The 20,493-nt window shown below is 51.2% G+C and overlaps 1 protein-coding gene and 1 pseudogene across 1 annotated transcript in view; one reads left to right on the top strand and one right to left on the bottom strand.

Moving 5' to 3' along the window:
* Positions 1–20,493, top strand: part of LOC134983872 (zinc finger protein 585A-like) — a 249,546-nt pseudogene that overhangs the window by 118,512 nt on the left and 110,541 nt on the right.
* Positions 1–20,493, bottom strand: part of LOC134983875 (oocyte zinc finger protein XlCOF22-like) — a 52,919-nt gene that overhangs the window by 30,801 nt on the left and 1,625 nt on the right. The window contains exons 2-5 of the mRNA XM_063949491.1: positions 12,412–12,582; positions 10,372–10,450; positions 10,156–10,253; positions 167–503 (exon numbers count right to left, since the gene is read on the bottom strand). Of these exons, the coding sequence (XP_063805561.1) occupies positions 167–503; positions 10,156–10,253; positions 10,372–10,450; positions 12,412–12,543 (646 nt within the window). The 5' untranslated portion in view covers positions 12,544–12,582. The remainder of the gene's footprint in view (positions 1–166; positions 504–10,155; positions 10,254–10,371; positions 10,451–12,411; positions 12,583–20,493) is intronic.

Below are 20,493 nucleotides of genomic sequence, written 5' to 3'. Positions count from 1 at the left end.
CTGTGTGTAATAACTCTCTACATGTGATATTTGTCATGGATAGCCTTGTGTTAGAAACACCCACTGAGAACAGGGCTGATGGCGGAGGAGGGTGTAGGATAAGAGATTGCTGTAGTGACTGAGCAATGAGAATATGTGACTTCTGTAATAAGTGTTAATTACTCACCTGTGCTGATATCTGTAGGGATCTCCTCCTCCTTACACTGCTGATCACCACTCACATGCGTCTCTTCTTCTCCCTCTGTATCTTCTGCCTTTATATCAGTCACATACGTCTCTTCTTCTCCCTCTATATCTTCTGCCTTTATATCAGTCACATACGTCTCTTCTTCTCCCTCTATATCTTCTGCCTTTATATCAGTCACATACATCTCTTCTTCTCCCTCTGTATCTTCTGCCTTTATATCAGTCACATACGTCTCTTCTTCTCCCTCTATATCAGTCACATACGTCTCTTCTTCTCCCTCTGCATCTTCTGTTTTAATATCAGACAGATGTTCTACCTAAAAAATAGGATTTTGGTTACCTACCGGTAAATCCTTTTCTCGTAGTCCGTAGAGGATGCTGGGGTCCATATTAGTACCAAGGGGTATAGACGGGTCCACCAGGAGCCATTGGCACTTTACGAGTTTAAGAGTGTGGGCTGGCTCCTCCCTCTATGCCCCTCCTACCAGACTCAGTTTAGAAACTGTGCCCGAGGAGACAACATACTTCGAGAGAAGGCATTACACAGATAGTGGCGAGATTTATACCAGTTCACATAAACAGGATAATCCGGACAACATGCCGGAACAACTTTAGCAACAGCTGAAATAATAAACAACGCAGAATTTACCTAGGAACCAGGTAACACTGAACCATAAAACCAATGCCCAGCATCTTCTACGGACTACGAGAAAAGGATTTACCGGTAGGTAACCAAAATCCTATTTTCTCTTACGTCCTAGAGGATGCTGGGGTCCATAATAGTAGCATGGGGATGTACCAAAGCTCCCAATTCGGGAGGGAGAGCGGAGGCTCCTGCAACACTGCTTGACCAAACTTGAGGTCATCAGAGGCCAAAGTATCGAACTTGTAAAACTTGCCAAAACATGTTCGACCCAGACCAGGTAGCTGCTCGGCAGAATTGTACCGCCGAGACACCCCGGGCAGCCGCCCAGGAAGAGCCCACTTGTGGATGAGTCCTAAGTTCCGCCCTGTCTTCATGGAAGATCAGATAGGGGCTTTTACAAGATAAAGCCCCCAATTCCGACACAAGTTGTGCAGAAGCCAAGGCCAACAAGGTGACCGCCTTCCATGTGAGAAACTTGAGGTCAGCCTCCTGTAGAGGCTCAAACCAAGCAGATTGCAGGAACTGCAACACCACATCAAGATCCCATGGAGCCGCAGGGGTCACAAAGGGATGCTGGATGTGCAGACCCCCTTTCAAAAAGGTCTGAACCTCAGGAAGAACAGCCAATTGTTTTTGGAAGAAGATGGACAAAGCAGAGATCTGGACCTTGATGGAGCCCAGGCTCAGTCCCATATCCACCCCTGCTTGCAGGAAAAGGAGAAAACATCCAAGTTAAAACTTCACCGCCGGAAACTTCTTGGCCTCACACCAAGAAATATATTTCTTCCAAATGCGATGGTAATGTTTAGACGTTACCCCCTTCCTGGCCTGTATCAGGGTAGGAATGACCTCACTCGGGATACCTTTCCGAGCTAAGATCTGGTGTTCAACTGCCATGCAGTCAAACGTAGCCGCGGTAAGTCTTGATAAGCGAACAGCCCCTGCAGAAGCAGATCCTCCCGAAGAGGTAAAGGCCGTGGATCTTCCAGCAGAAGATCCAGCAGATCCGCGTACCAAGCCCTCCTTGGCCAGTCCAGACCAATGAGTATAGCCTGAACCTTTGTTCGTCTCACGAACTGAAGAACCTTTGGTGTCAGAGGAAGTGGGAGGGAAAACATACACTGACTTAAACACCCACGGTGTTACCAGTGTGTCCACCACCACTGCCTGTCGGTCTCTTGACCTGGAACAGTACCTCCAAAGCTTCTTGTTGAGGCGTGAGGCCATCATGTCTATGTGGGGACCCCCCCACCAACCGGTTACCTCCTCGAACACCTCCGGATGGAGGCCCCACTCCCCTGGATGGAGATCGTGTCTGCTGAGGAAGTCTGCTTCCCAGTTGTCTACGCCCGGAATGAAGATTGCCGATATTGCCACCGCGTGCCTTTTTGCCCAGATGAGGATTTTTGACACCTCTGACATGGCAGCCCTGCTCTTCATTCTGCCTTGTCGGTTTATGTAGGCCACTGTGGTCACATTGTCCGACTGCACCTGAACAGCCCGATCCCGTAAAAGGTGTGCTGCTTGCAGAAGGGCGTTGTAAACGGCCCTGAGTTCCAGGATGTTTATTGGGAGAAGTGACTCTTGATCCGACCATCGTCCCTGAAAGGTTTCCCCCAGAACGACTGCTCCCCAACCTCTTAGAATTGCATCTGTGGTTAAAAGGATCCAGTCTTGAATTCCGAACCTTCTCCCTTCCAGAAGGTGCGGAAGTTGCAGCCACCAGAGGAGTGAAATCCTGGCTTTTGGAGACAGGCGTATCCTCTTGTGCATGTGTAGGTGAGAGCCCGACCACTGGTCCAATAGGTCCAGCTGAAAGGGTCGAGCATGAAACCTGCCGTACCGCAGAGCCTCGTAGGCAGCAACCATCATCCCCAGAAGGCGTATGCATTGATGAACAGATACCCGGGTAGGCTTTAGGACCTCCCGGACCATTGCTTGAATCACCAACGCTTTCTCCACCGCCAGAAATACCCTCTGCACTTCCGTGTCTAGGATCATTCCCAGGAAAGACAGCCTCTTTGTCGGCTCCAGATGAGACTTTGGAAGGTTTAGGATCCAACCGTGCCTCCTGAGCAGCCGTGTCGTGAGCGCGATGGAACGCAACAACCTCACCCTGGACAACGCCTTGATCAGGAGATAGTCCAGATATGGAATTATGTTCACCCCGTTTGCGGAGGAGAACCATCATCTCCGCCATCACCTTGGTGAAGATCCTCAGTGCTGTGGAGAGGCCAAACGGCAGCGCCTGGAACTAACAATGATCGCCCATCAGCGCAAACCTGAGATATGCTTGATGCGGCGTCCAAATGGGAATGTGGAGGTAAGCATCCTTGATGTCCAGGGACACCAGGAACTCCCCCTCCGACAGTCCTGAGATGACAGCTCTCAGATGCCATCTTGAATTTGAACTCCCTGAGATAAGGGTTCAAAGATTTTAAGTTTAGAATAGGCCGTACCGAACCATCCGGTTTCGATACCACAAAAAGGTTCAAATAATAACCCTTGTTCCACTGCTGAAGTGGGACCGGAACAATGACCTCTGACAACACCAATTTTCTGATGGCCTCCAGAAGAATTGTCCTGTCTGCCAGCAGGGCTGGCAAGCCCAACCTGAAGAAAAGGTGAGGCGGGGGATCTTGAAATTCCAGTCTGTACCCCCTGGACACTATATCCAGGACCCTGGGGTCCAGGCCAGACGACACCCAGACGTGGCTGAACTGCCAGAGTCTTGCCCCCACCTGACCTTCCTCCAGGCCTAGCCGTCTACCGTCATGCGGAGGACTTAGGGATATCAGAAGCGGGCTTTCCTTTGGCACGACCACCTCTGAAGAAGGTGTTCGAAGGCTTTCCTTTGGCACGACCACCTCTGAAGAAGGTGTTCGAAGGCTTATTCTTTCTAGGCCTCGCAGGCCAAAAGGACTATGACGTGGTAGATGAAAAAAATAGGATTTTGATACCTACCGGTAAACCCTTTTCTCTTAGTCCGTAGACGATGCTGAGGTCACCAAAAGAACCATGGGATATAGACGGGATCCGCAGGAGACATGGGCACTTTAAGACTTTTAAGGGGCGTGACCTGGCTCCTCCTTCTATATCCCTCCTCCAGACTCAGTATAGGAACTGTGCCCAGAGAGACGGACATTTCGAGGAAAAGAATTATTAAACCATGGTGAGCATAATACCAGCTCACGCCTTAAGCATGCCGTACAACATGAAATCAACTGAACACGTCAACGGACATGAACAAAATTCAGCAACATGCTGAACAGAAGTGAAACACAACTAGTGTGTAACCACAACTAATACCGCAGATACAGTACGCACTGGGACAGGTGCCCAGCATCCTCTACGGCAGTGTTTCCCAACCTCGGTCCTCAAGGCACACTAATAGTCCTGGTTTTAGTGAAATCCAGACTTGAACACAGGTGACTTAATTAGTACCTCAGTTATTTTGATTTAACCATCTGTGCTGAAGCCTGGATATCACTAAAACCTGCACTGTTGGTGTGCCTTGAGGACCGCGGTTGGGAATGCCTGCTCTACGGACTACGAGAAAAGGATTTACCGGTAGGTATCAAAATCCTATTTTCTCATACGTCGTAGAGGATGCTGGGGTCACCAAAAGAACCATGGGGTTATACCAAAGCTCTAAAACCTGGCGGGAGAGTGCGGACGACTCTGCAGCACCAATTGACCAAACTTGAGGTCATCATGGGCCAAGGTATCAAACTTGTAAAACTTAGCAAACGTGTTTGACCCGGACCAAGTAGCAGCTCGGCAAAGTTGCAATGCCCAGACTCCCCGGGCAGCCGCCCAGGACGAACCCACCTTCCTAGTAGAGTGGGCCTTCACCGATTTTGGTAACAGCAATCCTGCCGTGGAATGAGCCTGCTGAATCGTATTATAGATCCAGCGTGCAATAGTCTGCTTGGAAGCAGGACACCCAATCTTGTTGGGAGCATACAGGACAAACAGAGCCTCTGTTTTCCTAATCGGAGCAGTTCTGGCGACATAAATTTTCAAAGCTCTGACCACATCCAGAGACTTTGATTCAACCAAAGAGTCAGTAGCCACTGGCACCACAATCGGTTGGTTCATGTGGAAAGATGAAACCATTTTCGGCAGAAAATGTTGACGAGTTTTCAACTCTGCTCTATCTTTATGAAAGATCAAATAAGGGCTCTTGTGAGACAAGGCCGCTAACTCAGACACCCGCCTTGCGGATGCCAAGGCCAACAGGATGACCACTTTCCAAGTGAGGAATTTCAATTGCACCTTCCCTAAGGTTTCAAACGAATGTAATTGAAGGAACTGCAACACCACATTAAGGTCCCATGGTGCCACAAATGGAGGTTGGATGTGTAACACACCCTTCACGAAAGTCGGAACTTCCGGAAGGGAGGCCAATTGTTTTTGAAAGAAAACCGATAAGGCTGAAATCTGAACCTTAATTGAGCCCAATTTTAGGCCCGCATCCACACCTGCTTGCAAAAAATGGAAAAAACACCCCTGCTGAAATTCCTCCGTAGGAGCCTTCTTGGATTCACACCAAGAAACATATTTTCTCCAAATACGGTGGTAATGTTTTGACGTAACTCCTTTTCTGGCCTGAATAAGAGTGGGAATAACCTCGCTGGGAATACCCTTGCGAGCTAGGATCAGGCGTTCAACCACCATGCCGTCAAACGTAGCCGCTGTAAGTCATGATACACGCACGGCCCTTGCTGCAACAGGTCCTCACGGAGAGGAAGAGGCCAGGGATCTTCTACGAGTAATGCCCGAAGATCCGGGTACCAAATCCTCCTTGGCCAGTCTGGAACCACGAGGACTGCTTGAACTTTTGTTCTTCACAAGATCTTTAGAACTTTTGGAATGAGAGGAAGTGGAGGGAATACATACACCGACTGAAACATCTACGGTGTCACCAGTGCATCCACTGCCGTTGCTTGAGGGTCCCTGGACCAATACCTCTGAAGCTTCTAGTTGAGACGAGACGCCATCATGTCTATATGGGGAACCCCCCAAAGACTTGTCACTTCTGTGAAGACCTTTTGATGGAGGCCCCACTCTCCTGGATGGAGATAGTGTCTGCTGAGGAAGTCTGCTTCCCAGCTGTCCACTCCTGGAATGAATATCGCTGATAGAGCGCTTGTATGCTTTTCCTCCCAGCGGAGAATCTTTGTGGCTTCTGCCATCGCTTCTCTGCTTTTTGTTCTGCCCTGGCGGTTTATGTACGCTACTGCTGTGACATTGTCCGATTGGATCAGTACAGGCAGAGTGCGAAGAAGACGTTACGCTTGTAGAAGGCTGTTGTAAATGGCTCTTAACTCCAGAACGTTGATGTGGAGACAAGTTTCTTGACTTGACCATTTTCCTTGGAAGTTTTCCCCTTATGTGACTGCCCCCCAACCTCGGAGACTTGCATCCGTGGTCACTAGGATCCAGTCCTGGATCCCGAACCTGTGCCCCTCTAGGAGGTGAGAGCTGTGCAGCCACCACAGGAGTGAAATTCTGGTCTTGGAAGACAGGATTATCCTCCGGTGCATGTGGAGGTGGGATCCGGACCACTTGTCCAACAGGTCCCACTGAAAAACTCTGGCATGGAACCTGCCAAATTGAATGGCCTCGTAGGCCGCAACCATCTTCCCCAGCAACCGAATGCATTGATGGATGGAGACTGTTGCTGGTTTCAGTATGAGTTTGACCAGACCCTGAATCTCCAGAGCCTTTTCCACTGGAAGAAAAACTCTGCAGGTCTGTGTCCAGTATCATTCCCAAAAACGCCAACCAAGTTGTCGGAAATTAACTGTGCTTCAACCATGTTGTTGAAGCACTGTCAGGGATAGTGCAATGTTCTGTACCAACTGATCCCTTGATCTCGCTTTTATCAGGAGATCGTCCAAGTACGGGATAATTGTGACTCCTTGCTTGCGGAGGAGAAACATCATTTCCGCCATCACCTTGGTGAAAATCCTCGGAGCCGTGGACAGACCAAACGGCAACGGCTGGAATTGGTAATGACAATCCTGAATTGCAAACCTCAGGTATAGGAGGATAAATGGGAACATGCAAGTAGGCATCCTTTATGTCCAACGACACCATAAAATCCCCCTCCTCCAGACTGGAGATCACCACTCGGAGAGACTCCATCTTGAATTTCTTCAGGTAGAAATTGAGAGATTTTAGGTTTAGGATCGGTCTGACCGAACCGTCCGGCTTCAGGACCACGAATAGGCTTGAATAAAAGCCTTCTCCCTGTTGTGACAGGGGAACCGGGATTACAACCTGGTTTTGATACAACTTTTGTATCGCGCCGCAGACCACCTCCCTGTCTAGAAGAGAAGCTGGTAAGGCCGATTTGAAAAAAAAAAACGGCGAGGGGGAAGTCTTGAAACTCTAGTTTGAACCCTTGGGACACTATTTGTAAAACCCATGGGTCCAGGCCTGAGCGAAACCATAACTGACTGAAGAGCTTTAGACGTGCCCCCACCGGTGCGGGCTCCCTTATGGGAGTCCCAGCATCATGCGGTGGATTTGGCAGAAGCCAGGGAGGACTTCTGCTCCTGGGAACTCGATGAGGCGGGTGCTCGTTTACCTCTTCCCCTACCTCTAGTAGCAAGGAAGGAGGAACCTCGGCCTCTCCTGTATTTATTGGGCCGAAAGGACTGCATTTCATAGTGGTGTGTTTTCTTTTGTTGCGCAGGAACATTAGGTAAAAAGGACGACTTACCCGCGGTAGCCGTAGAGTCTAAATCAGTGAGGCCGTCACCAAACACACCACCCTTATACGGAAGAGATTCTGCTTCTCTCCCCTAGGTCCCACGAAGCAGGGAGCCTGTTGCCAGCAGTCCTCCCTGAACATAAAAACCTAACATAAGTCTTTTCAGAGAAACTCAGTAGAGCTCCCCTGGAGTGCATCCAGTCTCACTGGGCACAATTCTAAACTGAGTCTGGAGAGGGATACAGAGGGAGGAGCCAGGTCACGCCCCTTAAAAGTCTTAAAGTGCCCATGTCTCCTGCGGATCCCGTCTATACCCCATGGTTCTTTTGGTGACCCCAGCATCCTCTAGGACATACGAGAAAGGTTTCTTCGTAGCCGGTGCAGCTGAGGGGAGAAAAGGAGACTTACCAGCGGTAGTCGTGGCAACCCACGCATCCAGCGCCTCCCCAAAGAGAGCCTAACCTTTGTATGGCAGGCTCTCCACACACTTCCTGGATTCCGCGTCCGCAGACCAGTTGCGCAGCCAGAGACCCCTGCGAGCCGAGACGGACATGGAACCCAGGTCTTTCATGGAATCCACCAGGAACCCTGCAGAATCCTGAATATTACGTAAAAATAAATCAACGTCACCTTTGTCCAGCGTAGACGACTCCTCCTGTAGAGTGATTAACCACCTGTCAATAGCTTTAGCAATCCAAGCACAGGCCATAGTAGGCCGCAATATGGCCCCTGAAGCCGTGTAAATGGATTTCCGTGTAGCATCCACCTTTGCGATCTGCCGGGTCCTTTAACGCGGTAGATCCCGGGACCGGTAATACCACCTGTTTGGACAGCCTGGAGACAGAGGCGTCGACCATCGGTGGGGACTCCCATCTCTTTCTATCTTCCTCTGGGAAGGGAAAAGCCACCAAGACCCTTTTGGGGATCTGGAATTTCTTTTCCGGAGTTTTCCATGCCTTTTCAAAGATAGCATTCAATTCCTTGGATGCCGGGAAGGTGAGGGGGGGCTTCTTATTATCTGTAAAGAAGGCCTCCTCCACCTGTTCCGGAGCTGTGTCTGAAATGTGTAAAACATCCCGAACAGCCTCAATCATCAACTGCACCCGCTTGGCAAGTGATGCCGTCTCCCTCAACACATCCCCGTCACCGTCTGCAGCGTCAGAGTCGGTGTCCGTGTCATCCTGCATAAAATGCCAGCGCACGTTTATGAGAATGTACCGCAGGGGACCCCGAGGAGGCAGAATCAGACCACACCACCATAGAGGACTGGAGGACCTGAATGGCATGCTCAGTCCTAGCAACCCTATCAGAAATCTGGGAAATAGTCCTCCTCAGAGAGGCTAACCATTCTGGCTCTCTAGCTGGGATCTGTGCTAAAACAGTGCAATCCTGATTACATGGCATGGGATCTTCCTGGGAAGACAAATCATCTGCAGCATATGAAACAGTGTCCCTGGACATGTTGTCACACACCCTCAAACACCCCACATACACACAGGGTACTGGAAGACAGAGTTTCCCCCCAAGAATGGCAGAGAGACACAGAGATTGGAGCCAACCCACAAACAGCGCTATTACAGGTATAAGGAGACCCCAAACCAGCGCTGACTGTGTCCCTTAATAGGAGAGACAGCCTATAATACAGCCTCCCCTCCCTTCTACAACCCCCTGGTACCGTACAGATAGCTGGAGTCCTTCAGGAGAGACCTGGCATCCACTGGCAGGAAAATGGCGCTGAACGCTGCTGGGTCCGCTCTGAGGAGAAGCTCCGCCCCCTCAATGGCGCTGTCTTCCCGCTCAATGAAGATTATACTGGCCGGAGGGATTTATGCTGGCCTGGATCCACAGACCCCCGACAGGCTGCTTGTGGTCAGATTAGGGTCCGAAGCTGGCCCAGGGCTTCACCGCAGTACCGCTGAGCCTTCCAGGAGCGCAGTTGAGACCGCGCTCCTACCCTCTAGCCGCCCTCTTCACACTGACCCCCCCGCTTGCAAGGGGGGACAGTGACTCATTCGTCATCTTCAGTTCCCTGGGGGTGTGGCAGCTGGCTGCCAGGGCGAGCGCTCCCCTGCAGCGGGACGTGATCAGACCCCGCTGGAGCTCAACGTCCAGTCAGCAGGGGCAGGACCATGCAGGGCGGACACTACTCCTCCCCTCTCAGTCCCTCGCCTGCAAGGAGGCCGTCACCAGCAGCCTCCCTGTAAAAAAATAAACTCTGAAATAAAGAAAATACACTTTTCCTAAGAGAACTCAGGAGAGCTCCCTCCCCTAGCTGTGACCGGCTCCTCCGGGCACATTTTCTAAACTGAGTCTGGTAGGTGGGGCATAGAGGGAGGAGCCAGCCCACACTCTCAAACTCTTAAAGTGCCAATGGCTCCTGGTGGACCCGTCTATACCCCATGGTACTATTATGGACCCAAGCATCCTCTAGGACACAAGAGAAAAAAAAACAAAACACAGACTATAATGACATTTGCATACAGTCAGATTAAACTGAGGTGAAACAGTATAATATCAGTGTATAAGACACACAGCTCCTCTACAGATCATACAGTGACAGTCACTTTGGTATATTGGGGAGACCCTAAATCCCACCTACCTGATCCTCCTGTGGGATCCTGTGATTCTCCTCTGTACAGTCCTGGGAATACAGAGGACGGGGACATCTCTCTGGGGTATCTCTGTTACTGGGCCCATCTGTAGGAGACACACAGTGACAGAGTACAGTGTATATATGTGATTATCAGATGATGTGTGTATATAGGGGCCTCCATACCTGCTATACCCTGTACAATACATGACAGTCTCCTCTTACCCAGTGATGTGAGGGGCCGGTGATTCTCCATCATCACGTCCTTGTACAGACCCCTGTGTTCCTCTATATACTCCACCTCCTGCATGGAGACATAGACAGTGACATCCTGATACCTTATAGGAACCTGACACACACAGTGATACAGTCATAACCCAGACACGTCCCCAGGTGTTACTGTATAATGTCCCATTCCCAGCAGTCACCTCTCCAGTCATCACCCAGACACGTCCCCCGGTGTTACTGTATAATGCCCCATTCCCAGCAGTCACCTCTCCAATCATCACCCAGACACATCCCCTGGTGTTATTGTATAATGCCCCATTCCCAGCAGTCACCTCTCCAGTCATCACCCAGACACATCCCCTGGTGTTACTGTACAATGCCCCATTCCCAGCAGTCACCTCTCCAGTCATCACCCAGACACGTTCCCTGGTGTTACTGTATAATGTCCCATTCCCAGCAGTCACCTCTCCAGTCATCTCCCAGACACATCCCCTGGTGTTACTGTATAATGTCCCATTCCCAGCAGTCACCTCTCCAGTCATCACCCAGACACATCCCCCGGTGTTACTGTATAATGTCCCATTCCCAGCAGTCACCTCTCTAGTCATCACCCAGACACATCCCCTGGTGTTACTATATAATGCCCCATTCCCAGCAGTCACCTCTCCAGTCATCACCCAGACACGTCCCCTGGTGTTACTATATAATGCCCCATTCCCAGCAGTCACCACTCCAGTCATCACCCAGACACGTCCCCTGGTGTTACTGTATAATGTTCCATTCTCAGCAGTCACCTCTCCAGTCATCACCCAGACACGTTCCCTGGTGTTACTGTATAATGTCCCATTCCCAGCAGTCACCTCTCCAGTCATCACCCAGACACGTCCCCTGGTGTTACTATATAATGCCCCATTCCCAGCAGTCACCACTCCAGTCATCACCCAGACACATCCCCCGGTGTTACTGTATAATGCCCTATTCCCAGCAGTCACCTCTCCAGTCATCACCCAGACACATCCCCTGGTGTTACTGTATAATGTCCCATTCCCAGCAGTCACCTCTCCGGTCATCACCCAGACACATCCCCCGGTGTTACTGTATAATGTCCCATTCCCAGCAGTCACCTCTCCAGTCATCACCCAGACACATCCCCTGGTGTTACTGTATAATGCCCCATTCCCAGCAGTCACCTCTCCAGTCATCACCCAGACACATCCCCTGTATAATGCCCCATTCCCAGCAGTCACCTCTCCAGTCATCACCCAGACACATCCCCTGGTGTTACTGTATAATGTCCCATTCCCAGCAATCACCTCTCCAGTCATCACCCAGACACATCCCCCGGTGTTACTGTATAATGTCCCATTCCCAGCAGTCACCTCTCCAGTCATCACCCAGACACGTCCCCTGGTGTTACTGTATAATGCCCCTTTCCCAGCAGTCATCTCTCCAGTCATCACCCAGACACATCCCCTGGTGTTACTGTATAATGTCCCATTCCCAGCAGTCACCTCTCCAGTCATCACCCAGACACGTCCCCTGGTGTTACTGTATAATGCCCCATTCCCAGCAGTCACCTCTCCAGTCATCACCCAGACACGTCTACTGGTGTACTGTATAATGTCCCATTCCCAGCAGTCACCTCTCCAGTCATCACCCAGACACATCCCCTGGTGTTACTGTATAATGTCCCATTCCCAGCAGTCACCTCTCCAGTCATCACCCAGACACATCCCCCGGTGTTACTGTATAATGTCCCATTCCCATCAGTCACCTCTCCAGTCATCACCCAGACACGTCCCCTGGTGTTACTGTATAATGCCCCATTCCCAGCAGTCACCTCTCCAGTCATCACCCAGACACGTCTACTGGTGTACTGTATAATGTCCCATTCCCAGCAGTCACCTCTCCAGTCATCACCCAGACACATCCACTGGTGTTACTGTATAATGTCCCATTCCCAGCAGTCACCTCTCCAGTCATCACCCAGACACGTCCCCTGGTGTTACTGTATAATGTCCCATTCCCAGCAGTCACCTCTCCAGTCAGCAGCTGAATGATCTTGTTGGTGAGTTCCAGGATCTTCTGGTCATTGTCTCCCTCATGTATCAGTGAGTGAGGTGGAGGCACCGGGATGGGGCTCTGGGTCCTCCTATGTCCTCCTGACATGTGGGGATAGCTGGGCGTCTTCTTCACTACTGTGTATTCCTGTGAAATGCGGGAGACACCAAATATCATTGCATACACTCCTAGATCTCCTTACCTCCCCAGCCATGTCCCTGTATTATTACTATAGATATAAGTGATGTTACTGTGACACTCCCAGATCTCCTCACCTCCCCAGTCATGTCCCTGTATTATTACTATAGATATAAGTGATGTCACTGTGACGCTCCCAGATCCCCTCACCTCAAGAAGGAGGGCAGCAGGAGACAGGCTGTCGGAAGGTGAGGGGGCAGCAGGGGCAGACGGGATGGCAGGTGTAGGGTCAGTGGGAAACAGACTGGTGATAGCAGGAAAGGGTGGTTGTAGAAGACAGGTGGCAGCAGGTGAGGTGGTAGGATGGGGGGATCCGGTAGGTGAGGAGGGGTTGCATTAGAGATGGGGTAATGACAGGCAGGGGGCTGCATGTGTGTGGGGGGGGGGTAGGAGACAATGGTCAGCAGGTGAGGAAAGGAGCAGGTGAGGGGGTCAACAGTAGACAGATGGGGAGCGGCTGGAGACTGGGAAGGGACAGGTAGGTCGCAGCAGAAAGTGGTGGCAGTGGGCCACAGGTAAGGGGGGTTGCAGGGTGAAATGGGATACGGCAGCCATCACCTGGAGGATGAGAGCGGCAGGAAATGGAGGAGGGTGACGGCAGGAGAGACAGGTGGGGAAGGGAAGCGGCAGCCATTATCTAGAGGATGAGAGCGGCAGTAGAGACAGGTGGGGATGTTGTTCGCGTCTGCCAGTCTTTTAAATGTCCCTCCAAAAATAGTTGCCATCTCCTCTAGCTACCGTCAGAAGTGTCTCCTCTGAGGCGGTGGCCATTTTGGGTGGGACACTTTCAACATTATTCCATGCGGAAACCAGACATGGAATACTGTCTCAAAGTGACAGCAGCCGCATTTGCCCCGTGCGATTGCACAAATCGCCTAGCCCTAGAAATGGCTTTGGTGGCAGAAGACTGGGGTGTGGCAGGAGATAGGTGAAGGGGCAACAGGAGAATGACAGGGAGCGGCAGGTCAGAAAGGCAGCAGGGACAGATATGGGGCAGCAGGTGAGGGGACATTAGGAGAATGTCAGAGGAAGCATGGGGGGGTATTAAAAGAATGTCAGGGGCACCAGGTGATAGACAGGGCAAGCAGGCGAGATGGCATTAGGAGAATGTCAGAGGCATTAGGAGAATGTCAGGGGCAGCAGATGACAGACGGACAGCAGATGAGGGGGCATAAGGAGAATGCCGAGGGCAGCAGGTGAGGGGGCATTAGGAGAATGCCAGGGGCACCAGGTGAGGGGGCATTTGGAGAATGCCAGGGGCACCAGGTGAGGGGGCATTTGGAGAATGCCAGGGGCACCAGGTGAGGGGGCATTTGGAGAATGCCAGGGGCACCAGGTGAGGGGGCATTAGGAGAATGCCAGGGGCACCAGGTGACAGACAGGGGGTGGCAAATGAGAGAGCATCAGGAGAATGTCAGGGGCAGCAGGTGAGGGGGCATTAGGAGAATGTCAGAGGCAGCAGGAGGGGGGCATTAGTAGAAAGTGGAGGAGCAGCAGGTGAGGGGGCATTAGGAGAATGTCAGAGGCAGCAGGTGAGGGGGCATTAGGAGAATGTCAGGGGCAGCAGGAGAAGGGGGCGTTAGGAGAATGTCAGGGGCAGCAGGTGAGGGGGCATTAGGAGAATGTCAGGGGCAGCAGGTGAGGGGGCGTTAGGAGAATGTCAGGGGCAGCAGGTGAGGTGACATTAGGAGAATTCTAAGGGGCAGCATATAAGGGGGCATCATGAGAGGATAGGAGCAGGAGAGGGGGTATTAGGAGAGTGTCAGGGGCAGGAGGGGGATATTAGGAGAGGTTGGGGCAGGAGAGGTTGGGGGCAGGAGAGGAGGTATTAGGAGAATGTAGGGGCAGGAGAGGGGGTATTAGGAAAGGTTGGGAGCAGAAGAGGGGGTATTAGGAGAATGTAGGGGCAGGAGATTGGGTATTAGGAGAGTTTGGGAGCAGGAGATTGGGTATTAGGAGAGCTTGGGGGCAGGAGAGGGGATATTAGGAGAGGTTGGGGGCAGGAGAGGGGATATTAGGAGAGGTTGGGGGCAGGAGAGGGGGTATTAGGAGAGGATGGGGGCAGAAGAGGGGGTATTATGAGAAGTTGGGGGAAGGAGAGGGGGTATTAAGAGAAGTTGGTGGCAGGAGAGGGGGTATTAGGAGAGGTTGGAGGCAGGTGAGGGGGTATTAGGTGAGGTTGGGGGCAGGAGAGGGGGTATTAGGAGAATGTAGGGGCAGGAGATTGGGTATTAGGAGAGGTTGGGGACAGTAGAGGGGGTATTAAGAGAGGATAGGGGCAGGAGAGGGGGTATTAGGAGAGGAGAGGGACAGGAGATGGGGTATTAGGAGAGGATAGGGGCAGGAGAGGATGGGGGCAGGAGAGGGGGTATTAGGAGAGGATAGGGGCATGAGATGGTGTATTAGGAGAGGTTGGGTGCAGGAGACGGGGTATTAGGAGAGGTTGGGGCAGTAGAGGGGGTATTAGGTGAAGTTGGGGCAGGAGAGGGGGTATTAGGAGAGGATGGGGCAGGAGAGGAGGTATTAGGAGAGGCTTGGGGCAGGAGAGGGGGTATTAGGAGAGGTTGGGGACAGGAGAGGGGGTATTAGGAGAATGTAGGGGCAGGAGATTGGGTATTAGGAGCGGTTGGGGACTGGAGAGCGGTACTAGGAGAGGAGAGGGGGTATTAGGAGAGGATGGGGGCAGGAGAGGGAGTATTAGGAGAATGTAGGGGCAGGAGATTGGGTATTAGGAGAGGTTGGGTGCAGGAGATTGGGTATTAGGAAAGGTTGGGTGCAGGAGAAGGGGTATTAGGAGAGGTTGAGGCAGGAGAGGGGGTATTAGGAGAGGCTTGGGGCCGGAGAGGGGGTATTAGGAGAGGATGGGGCAGGAGAGGGGGTATTAGGAGAGGTTGGGGCAGGAGAAGCGGTATTAGGAGAGGCTTGGGGCAGGAGAGGGGCGATTGGGAGAGATTGGGTGCAGGAGAGGGGGTATTAGGAGAGGTTGGGGGCAGGAGAGGGGGTATTAGGAGAGGTTGGGACAGGGTACAGGTGGGATTAGTGGACATTACCTGGAGGATGAGGGGGCAGGAGGTCACACCCTGGATGGAGGAATATGTACCGGAAGTGGGTGGGGCGGTATTTCCGAGCCATCGTCAGCATAGCGCATGGGATTATGGGTAGTGACTACCACGGCAACTCAGCAACCAGGAGCTGCCCGCCCACTCGCTGCCCATAGGCCGCAGCTCCAGTCACTGTTAGACCCAGCCCCGCCCTCTCTCCCTCTCTAGTGATGGGTAGTTCATGAATGATTAGTTCAAAATGAACTAATCTCAAAGTGAACTAGTTTGTTCAGGTCACAGCTTTGGCAAAGATTAGTTCATCAGGAAGGAGGAGTCAGACACAGACAGAATAGAGCCAGCAGCTGCATTAGGCTTCTCACTGTCTCATTCACTCACTGGATTTTCACTTCCTGAATCTGATGCTGTGAAATGAAAGGTAAAAGTACAACACAGCCCAGCAATACAGATCTAATAAAAAGATGGGATCCGGACTGAAAGTCGACAGTAACTAGGTCGACAATGTCTAGGTCGACCACTATTGGTCGACAGTGACTAGGTCGACAGGGTGTCTAGGTCGACAGGGTCTTTAGGTCGACATGAGGTTTTCACAATTTTTTTCTTTTTTTGTTAACCTTTTCATACTTAACGATCCATGTGGACTACGATTGGAACGGTAATCTGTGCCGAGGGAACAAAACGACGCCAAAATAACATTCAAAACTCATGTCGACCTTTTGATCTGCAGACCTAGAACATGTCGACCTAAAGACCCTGTCGACCTAGTTACTGTCGACCAATAGTGGTCGACCTAGACACTGTCGACTTTCAATACCACACCCTAAACAAATAGCATCTGCGCTGCCTAGCCAAAGTCTATGTGTGTCTGTGAGTGACATGTGTGGTCATGCTGCTCACCTTTCTGTGATATAATCACTGTCCTATTAGTCCAGATATCCGGACACTTGCTGCTACTTCTGGTACTACTGGCTTCTGTGCATACTGCTGTGCTAAACCTTCTGCTGGGTGTTGTGTAGGTGCAGCTGCAGCAGCACTGTTGTTATTCAGCTCTCACTCAGCAATACTCATGAGTCAGTACATCTCTGCTGCCACAGGGGGCACTGCTGTGCTCAGACATGGAGTGGACTCACTCTGTGGAGCTGATTGAGTTACATTGGCCTGACGACTCATGAGTCACTCTCCTTGCAAGTAGTTCAGTAGTTCATTACAGATCACTGATCAGATCTCTGACTCATACAGCCATCCGAGTCAGTGCAGTACCTCTAAGCTACCATGTGTGGCACTGCTGTGCTCAGGCATATGCATTGTATGGAGCTGATACTGAGCTGCATATAGCCATGATTCATTCCCCAGTATATTAGGTGACAGGCTACACTCCCAATCAGCTAAAGACACAGCGCTGAGTCCCTGTAGGGTCAGATGACTCCACACAAGACACAGGGGGATATGTACTATGAACCTTCAAGTAACATAAAGTGGAGCAGTTGCCCCTAGCAACCAATCAGCTTCTGTCACTTTATATACTGTTGAAGATAAATGACAGAAGCTGATTGGTTACTTTAAAACATCTCCACTTTCTCTCTCTCTAAGGTCTGTTACATTGGGGCAAAGGGACTTTTTTTCTTTTAATTATTGTATTTCAAAAGCGGAAAAAGTGACTTATGAGGTTACTCTGAATTTGGGTCACTTGCATATTATGAAGTAAAAAGGAGTACCACCAATGGGAGTAATATTGCAGAGATACGTATGTCACTATAAGGTTGCTATATAACTTATTGCTTTTCTTACATATAAAACAATCTGACATATTACACACATCTGATCATTTACTCCTACAATGAGCTAGTGTTAGAAATACCTCCTCTATGTGTAATAGTCTAGACTAGTTCTACATCCAATCACTCCTCTCAGTCTCAGAGTCAGTGAGTGACAGGATGAACTACATGAACTACATGAACTAATCTCCTGAGTGAACTAGATTTCCCATCACTGCCCTCACCCTCCCATACGCCGCAGCCCCGCCCCCTCTTCCTCCCATACGTCACAGCCCCGCCCCCTCTTCCTCCCATACGCCGCAGCACTGTCCCCGACCCCCTATCCCTACTATTGGTAGCAGCCCAGTCCCCGCCCACAGCTGCCTCCTGCACAGCGCATGGGATCAGCCACCAGCCCAGCCCACTCTCTCATAGGCTGCAGCATCCCGTCACTCAGCCAGCACCGCCCCTGTCTCTAGCTATTGGTCACAAGGGTCCAGTAACTCAGTCACCTTTCTCCCGCTCATTGCTCGCAGTCCAGCCCCCTCTCCCTCCCAACACGTCATGATGAGTGACGGGACGCTCAAATCAATGGCGGGTAGAATGGGAGGGGCTGGATGAAGAGTATCTGCGGCCTGTGTCGGGGGACTGGGCGGGGCTGCTCCTGGTTGCTTAGTGACTGCGGCTGTCCCTACCCATAATCCCATGCGCTACGTCAGGCGGTGACCCGAAAACAGTGCCCCACCCCTTCCTGTACACAGAGCTCCGCCCCCGGTCTCCTCCAGGTAATGGCCGCCGCCCCCTCTCCTGCCGGGCAGGGTGTATGTGCTGCAGTGTGTGGTGCATGGAGAGTATATTACCCGTGTCATACACACACAGCACTGCACACACTGATGTCACTGGTGATACAAGGTTGTTACACATATGGGGCGCTATACACACATAGGGGGCAGTATATACACTTAGGGGGTATACACACATTGGGGGCTGTATACATACTTTGGGGGCAGTATACACACACAGGGGGAGGTATACACACATAGGGGGCGGTATACACACATAGGGGGCGGTATACACACATAGGGGGTGGTATACACACATAGGGGGGCGGTATACACACATAGGGGGGCGGTATACACACATAGGGGGGCGGTATACACACATAGGGGGGCGGTATACACATATAGGGGGGCGGTATACACACATAGGGGGGCGGTATACACACATAGGGGGGCGGTATACACACATAGGGGGGCGGAATACATACACAGGGGGGCGGAATACACACACAGGGGGAGGTATATACACATAGGGGGCGGTATACACACATAGGGGGCGGTATATACACATAGGGGGGCGGTATACACACATAGGGGGGCGGTATACACACACAGGGGGGCGGAATACATACACAGGGGGGCGGAATACACACACAGGGGGAGGTATATACACATAGGGGGCGGTATACACACATAGGGGGCGGTATACACACATAGGGGGTGGTATACACACATAGGGGGGCGGTATACACACATAGGGGGGCGGTATACACACACAGGGGGGCGGAATACACACACAGGGGGGCAATATACACACAGAGTGGGGCGGTATACACACATAGGGTGATGGTATACTCACATAGGGGGGCGGTATACACACATAGGGGGGCGGTATACACACATAGGGGGGCGGAATACACACACAGGGGGGCGGTATACACACATAGGGTGATGGTATACACATGGGGCGGTATAATCACATGGGTGGGGTGATATACACACCGGAAAGCAGAAGTTAGCCACAACCTGGCGAGCGGACGTTGTCCGGCACGGCTTTTCAGCCTACGCAGTCAATACGGAGACTTATCTTCCGATGTATCTGTGGGGGTTGGTGCCGACTTCCTGCTCATTCAGTGTGCTATAATGTGAAAGGGGCACCAGTACTAGATAGTATAAGGGGTTCTACTACACTAAACACGCCCCCTTTTAAGTGATCACGCCCCTTTTCTGGAGCGCACGTGCATGATTGAGTCCTTGACTTTTGCTTACCCCCACTTTAAAATTTCCACTTCGACCACTGATGCTCCCCCTGTATATTATGACAAAACAGGCCGCTCCTCCTGTATACTATGACAGCACAGGATGCTACCCCTGTATATTATGCCAACACAGGCCGCTTCTCCTGTATACTATAACAGCACAGGATGCTACCCCTGTATACTATAACAACACAGGCTACTCCCCCTGTATATTATGACAATACAGGCCACTCCCCCTGTATATTATGACAAAACAGGCCGCTCCTCCTATATACTATAACAGCACAGGACGCTCCTCCTGCATACTATGACAACACAGGATGCTACCCCTGTATATTATGACAACACAGGACGCTCCTCCTGTATACTATAACAGCACAGGCCGCTCCTCCTGTATACTATAACAGCACAGGACGCTCCTCCTGCATACTATGACAGCGCAGGATGCTACCCCTGTATATTATGACAACACAGGACGCTCCTCCTGTATACTATAACAGCACAGGACGCTCCTCCTGCATACTATGACAGCGCAGGATGCTACCCCTGTATATTATGACAACACAGGATGCTCCCCCTGTATACTATAACAGCACAGGATGCTACCCCTGTATACTATAACAGCACAGGATGCTACCCCTGTATATTATGACAACACAGGTCACTCCTCCTGTATATCATGACAACACGGGATGCTACCCCTGTATATTATGACAACACAGGCCGCTCCTTCTGTACACTATAAAAGCACAGGATGCTACCCCCTGTATTTTATGACAACACAGGCTGCTCCTCCTGTATTTTATGACAACACAGGCTGCTCCCCCTGTATACTATGACAACACAGGCAGCTTCCCCCGTATACTATGACAACACAGGCAGCTCCCCCCGTATACTATGACAACACAGGCTGCTTCCCCCGTATACTATGACAACATAGGATGCTACCCCTGTATATTATGACAACACAGGCCACTCCTCCTGTATATTATGACAATACAGGCCGCTC

The sequence above is a fragment of the Pseudophryne corroboree genome, assembly GCF_028390025.1.
Source record: "Pseudophryne corroboree isolate aPseCor3 chromosome 3 unlocalized genomic scaffold, aPseCor3.hap2 SUPER_3_unloc_27, whole genome shotgun sequence".
In the NCBI taxonomy this organism is placed as follows: domain Eukaryota; kingdom Metazoa; phylum Chordata; class Amphibia; order Anura; family Myobatrachidae; genus Pseudophryne; species Pseudophryne corroboree.
This window is presented reverse-complemented; position numbering and strand designations above follow the sequence as displayed.